The sequence below is a fragment of the Artibeus jamaicensis genome, unplaced genomic scaffold (assembly GCF_021234435.1).
Source record: "Artibeus jamaicensis isolate MK-2021 breed Jamaican fruit bat unplaced genomic scaffold, CSHL_Jam_final scaffold_1019, whole genome shotgun sequence".
NCBI classification, from domain to species: Eukaryota; Metazoa; Chordata; class Mammalia; order Chiroptera; family Phyllostomidae; genus Artibeus; species Artibeus jamaicensis.
In genome coordinates, this window is record NW_026522025.1 from 3,895,177 (window position 1) to 3,901,176 (window position 6,000).

General features: G+C 49.4%; 1 protein-coding gene across 5 annotated transcripts in view; it reads right to left on the reverse strand.

Annotated features, from left to right (window-relative positions):
* The window catches only part of SLC1A7 (solute carrier family 1 member 7), a 46,209-nt gene extending 43,328 nt beyond the window's left edge, over positions 1 to 2,881 (reverse strand). For all 5 annotated transcript variants that reach the window (XM_037161967.2, XM_037161957.2, XM_037161949.2 and 2 more), the window contains exon 1: positions 2,577 to 2,881. In XM_037161967.2, coding sequence (XP_037017862.2) covers positions 2,577 to 2,759 — 183 coding nt within the window. In that variant the 5' untranslated portion in view covers positions 2,760 to 2,881. The remainder of the gene's footprint in view (positions 1 to 2,576) is intronic.
* Between the last annotated feature and the right edge of the window lie 3,119 nt (positions 2,882 to 6,000).

The window sequence follows — 6,000 nt, forward strand, 5'->3', positions numbered from 1 at the left end:
TGCCTCATTTATTCTAGTCAGTCGACTTTTCTCAACTGTCTCCTTTTACATTCTCCTTGTTCTTCGTAGTTTATGTCTTTGAAATATTCCATCACTACAATTTTGACAGAACTCCAGGAAGGAAAGGAAGATGGGTGCAATTGTAAATTTGCCATGATTCAACTGGAACTCTCAAAATGATGGGTATTTTTAAATGAGATACTAATTTCAAAAAAAACAATCCAGTTACAAACCCTTGAGGTTTTGTAAATTCTTTTCTCAGATAGGATCTTCTACCATTTTACAAATTGTTTATGATTTTTGCCTGTTGCATCAGCTTACAAAATAAGAAGGGCTCGGTTTCTGAGTCGCAGGCAGAGATCAAACAGACAACTCCCGGATTTCAAAGTGAGATGCTGAGAAAGCCAATTCCTGCCAAATAGTTGTTCTAAGACTCCCATCCTTCCTTCACTTTATCTGGCAGGTTAGTCCAGAATGAAATACATTTGCATTTCCAAACAGATGGGGAAGGCAGCTTTGGCGAAGGAGGCCCCAGATGAGTTTGGCTTTTGGGAATAGGCATTCCAAACTTGTTTTCATAAAATAATCTTCCTGCAGGAAATATATTTCTGTTGTTGTGGAAAATTAAAGAAATTAAATAGCAGATTGTCTGTGCCAGTTCAATTCGGCAAAAAGATGAGGGCTCTTCCTGTGATAAGCACTGCCTTGGCTTGCATTCTGGTTCAGAAAGCCCATGTGGTATTCAGCAAGTTGAAGTCTGATGGGGGAAATACACTCCTGCACAGATGGCTCTGAAGCGAGACGGGGACGGCTGGGTTACAGTGGAGGGATGAGCAGGGGCGAGTGCGGGAGGAGAGCATTATTTCAGATATGGGCAGGTCTGGATGCGAATTTTTATGAGATATGGAACAGGAGGTGGTCTTGATGCAGGTACGACTTGGACAGGTAGATGAGGGAGGGAGGGGGGAAATGACATTCTCTAAGCACGCAGTATACACCAGGCATTGAGAGATCTTTGCCTACTCCTCAGCAATTTTAGTGGACATGGAGACCCCCCACTCCATTTTACAGACGAGGAAACTCAGGGCCAGAAAGGAGATAGGATTCTGCCCAGGGTCACACAGCCACAGACTCGTAGAGTCAAAGTCCAGGGATCCCCTGCCTGCAGAGCCCCCGCTTCTCCCTAAGTCACCGATAGTGGCCTAACAGCCGCCACGGGAACCGTGGCTCAGTTCCCAGGGAGGGGGTGTTTTCCTTTCAACAGAAAAATGGACAGAATTGGATAGCTTGAGCCACGGTTGTAGAGTTCATATTAGATATCAGTGAACTCCAGGAAGATGTATTTTATGAAATTGGGACTTTTCCAGGAGCCCATCGCCAAAGTTCCTTAAGATCAAACTTTAGACAGGCTGCTCTGAGTCTTCTTTTTGGATTAGGCCCCATCCCTGGGCCCTGTCTTCAGCCTGCCTAGCACGGATGTGGCAAAAATTCTGCTAAGTCGGTTTAATGAGAATCCCTACTCTGCCTTCAACAAGAATCCTGCCCTTTTTCATTGACCCCCTTGCTGTGCTCATTGGCTGGAAATTCCCAGCGGTCTGTATTATATTCAGATTTGAGCTTCATCTCTCTCTCCAGGGTCTTGACATCTGTCACTTGAATAAAGTCTTTCTTATCGTTTTAACAAGTGTCAGAGTAATGTTTTTAGCACCACTAGAGTGTCCCTCCTTCTGTAGGAGCTGGGACTACGAGGGGAAGGGACCCTTTCCCAGGCAAGGCAACCTCGCCTTGCAGCTACGTTGGCTAGAACCCTGGGGCCCTTCCCTGTCCCCCTGACCCCCAACCCCATATCCAATTAGTCACCATATCCTGAAGGTTACTATTTTGGAAACAGTTCTCCTACCCATCCGTCCCGTTCACCCCCACTGTCACCTCTCACCCTGCAGCTGCCTCCCCACTGGGCCCCTGCCGGCCCCACCACTACCCATCCTCCACTCAGCGCGAAGGGGTCTCTCCAAGCTCAGGTCTGACCACATCGCACCCCTGTTCAGAGGTTCTCGTGGTTGCCGGAGCCACATTCTGTGCTGGGATCTAGAGGCCTCACAGTGTCCGCTCCAGCTGCCACAAACGGCTCACTCCACACCCCTCCCAATCTTTCTTGCCTGTTCTTGTTCCTTCCTGCTGTTATCTCTGCCTAGAGCACCCTTTCTGGGTCTCTCTTCATAGAAGCTGCTTTGGGAGGTGTTCTCCGATGCCTGCTTCACACTCTTAGAGACCCCTTCTTCCCTCCCCCACAGCTCTTAGCCCTGTGGTTATTCTGATGAGGCATCCTTGCCTGTCATTCATCTGGTGATATCGGTAGTAACCACTTGCTCAGCCTTTTTATTGGATGCCACTCTAGTCCTATAATGTATTTTTTATACCCATGTTACAGATGAGAAAACTGGGGCCCAGAGAGGCAAAGGGACCTGCCCACTGTCATGCCATGAGAGAGTCATGGAGAGGGAATGTGACCCTCAGATCCCTCGGCCCCACACACCCCACCTGAAGGGGGACCCAGTGATGCCCGGGTGCCTGACCTGCGGTGAGAGGCGCCGGGTCCTCAGGAAGAAGCCAAGGAGGCAGCCCACGGTGACAGACAGCACGGACAGGATGAGAAGTCCATTCCTCTTGCAAACATCCCTCCCTCGTGCCAGGATGGCCCCCAGCACCATGGTGAGCCCAGCCTGCTGGCACTGGGCACAGCACCATTCCATGCACATGAGGCCAGCCAGGGCACAGGGTCCTGGCTGGGGCTTTGGCTCCTCAGCTGGCAGGTGGTCAGGGTTGCTAAGCACCAGTTGCCAGCCACCCAGCCATGGCCTGCGTGGCTGCCCCAGAGGGAAGCCACAATCCTATTACCAGCTGCATCATTAGGAGCCGGGAACAGATTAGGGCCTGGGAAATTAGAGCAGGCCACGTGGTCTAGGGGCTCAAACCTCAAAGCCAAGTGCTCCTCTTAAACAGGGAGGGCACCAGGGACTGCTGGGAGGGACAAGAGAAACATTTGCTTGATTGCTTTGATTCCCCCCCCCCCCACTTCATTCCAGAAAGAACTGAAGTCAAGGCAATAAGATACCAGCCAATTGCCAATTAATTGCTAACATTAATTATTTATTGTGTACCGGGTATTGTTCTAAAACCACATTACTTGTATTAGCACATTTAACTTTTTAAAATATTTTATTTATTTATTTTTAAAGAGGGGAAGGGAGGAAGAGAAACATCAATGTGTGGTCGTCTCTCTTACGCCCCCTACTGGGCCCTGACTGGAATCAAACCTGTGACCCTTTGGTTCAGAGGCCAGGTGTCCAGTCCACTGAGCCACACCAGCCAAGGTCAGGGCCTATTATTTTTAAAGATGACAGTGTCCAAGGGACCTACTTTCAAATCCCAGCTCTGTCACTTAGTAGCTGTGTGACTGTGGACAAACCATTTAGATTCGTTGTGCCTCAGTTTCCCCAACCACAAACAGACATAGTAACACAGCATCTACTTTATTAGGGCTGGGGCAGCATCCCATCCAGAGAACATCTGTGGAAGCAGTGGTGACCTGGAATGTGCTGAGCAGGGGTTATCACCTACATTTAGCATTTGTAGAGAAAGGTTTTCTTTTCCTTGTTTCTGGTGGTCTGGCTGTCCCTTTTAAAGCCAGAGGGAATGAACTCTCATCTATCTCACCAGGAATCTGTAATCTCATTAGGGGCGGTCAGAAGCTTCGGGGAGGGTGTGCACCAGGGCTGTGTCTGCTGACAAAGGGTGCAGACGACGGAGGGGACAGGGTGGCACCAGGAACTGCTGGGGGCTTGGGACGAAGGGGTTAGAGTTCTGGCCCTAAAGCCCTGGGCAAGGGGACCCTTAGAACCCAGTCCCGACTTACCCAGCTATGTGACCCTGACCTCTTTGGGCCTCAGTCTTGCCCTCCTTAGAATGAGAGAAAGCGGTTGGGTGCTTTCTAAGAGCCTCTCAGTTCCCACAGGCCGACCTTCCGAAGCTCCTGTTTCTTGCCAGGAGCAAGAGTATGAGGGTGGGGTAGACACAAGTCTGAGAGTTTTACTTTTTACTCCAACTCCAACTTTTAAAACCCAGAATGTTCTGATACATTTTCTACTCCAACATGTGCCCAATTTTTCTACCCACCAGGTGTTTTAGTTACTGTCTAGAAGAGAAGAGTTCTGAGTAGATATTTGGATTTGCATTTAGATTGATATCCAGGCCTGGCCTTTAGCCTGGCCGTGAGGTCTTGCTTTCCACTCAATCCAAGACTCTCACTCCTGTGAGGGCCCCACAACTCTGGCTGCTTTCTGTCCCCCCCACTCTGACACCACCAGCACTGCCACCAGCCTCCCAGACTGCAGGCTTTTCTTTCTATTGCTCTCACTGTCTTCAACGGGGGAAATCACAACCCATTCAAGCCAATGTTCCTGTAGCACCATCTCATATCACCCCTTCTGGGTGTTGGGGACACAGCCGTGAACTGACACAGTGCTTGCCCTCAGGGAGCTTAGAGGGAAACTGAGGGGCTCTAAGAAAGGCCTAATTCACAGTAATGTGTAGTGACCCATAATGAGCTTACTAAGGATATTTGCAAATGAAGTTGAAAGGCTCCTGGATAAGAACCCTTTAATAGTTCCCCATTTCCCACAGCATCAGTTGCCTTACAATGTCACAAGATATGCATTTTTCTTTTCACAAGATATGCATTTTTCTTTTCCCATAATTAAAAACAAGCTGAGAAATGTTGGATGAAAGGAAGTTAAGCAGTTTCTTTATTCCAGGACAGCTCAAAGTCAGACTCCTTAAGTTCGAATCTTAGCTGTACTTTTTACTTGCTGTGTGACCTTCAGCAAATTTCCTCATGTCCCTATAAAATGGAAACAATACGGCAGCTCCTTGCTTGTAGGGTTGCAATGCATGCTGGGTGCTGAGAGCAGTGCCTGGGGGCTTGCAGACACTCACAAGCAGTCGCTGCTATTCATTTTAGTGGAGCCCTCACACTACTAACATATTTTGGAGGAAGTCTCCAAGTGAGGGATACAGAATCCCAGCCCTCTTCTGGAGCAGAGAACCCCTGGGCTGGTATTTGGAGCACTTGAGCCTCCAAAATGAAGTGGTGCTCCTTAGGGAAGCGTTTGGGGTTCTTGGGGACTTGCATTTGCTCACCTCTTCAGCATCTCCCCGTATCTTGAGCTTCTATGACACCAAAGGACTTCAAGTTTCATGAGCCCCACACCCTCTCTCAGGCCTCCACACTTGTGCAGGTGCTATTCCCCCCGCCTGGAATGTTTTCTCCAAAGTCACAGGTCAAATGCCCCATCTTCCCTGAAGCCTTCTCTGCCTACCCCAGACACAACACCCCCTGTTCTCCTCCTACTCGCTCAGGCCCTTTTACCATCGCCACCCAGGGATAAACCCCAGTTCCCCTGTAAATGACTCTGGTAAGAAATAAAAATCTATGAGAATAAAATTAAGTCTATCTGATCCCGTGTCATTTGAAAACACCTTGATGGATCAGCTTCAGAGTTGGAGGGTATATGAGAGGGACCTAGAGAGCATCACAAGGGTCAAGGAGTTGCCCTCCGGAGCAGCTGTGACTGATGGGCAGCAGGAAGCCAGGGAGAAGCTCCTTGGGAGACTTGAGCTGCACAGATGAAGATGCTACGAGCAGGGGAGAGAAACGACATTGTCGAAAACGGCCCCCAAACCACAGCTCACGAGTGCAGCTGCCCCACTCTCAGAAGTGAGTTTTCAGTCGAGCTGTTTGTAACCACGGCAACTCTGCGTGGGGTGTGCGGGATGGGGGATGGGTGCGGCAGGGGCTATTTCTTTGTTAATAATGGATGATTCTCTAGGGCCAGCAGAGGGGCCAACTCAGCCCAAGGAGGCTTCCCAGAGGAGGGGGCATTTCATCAGAGACCTGAATAAGGCAGGAATTAACCCAGCGCCTCCTGCGCTGGTCAAGAG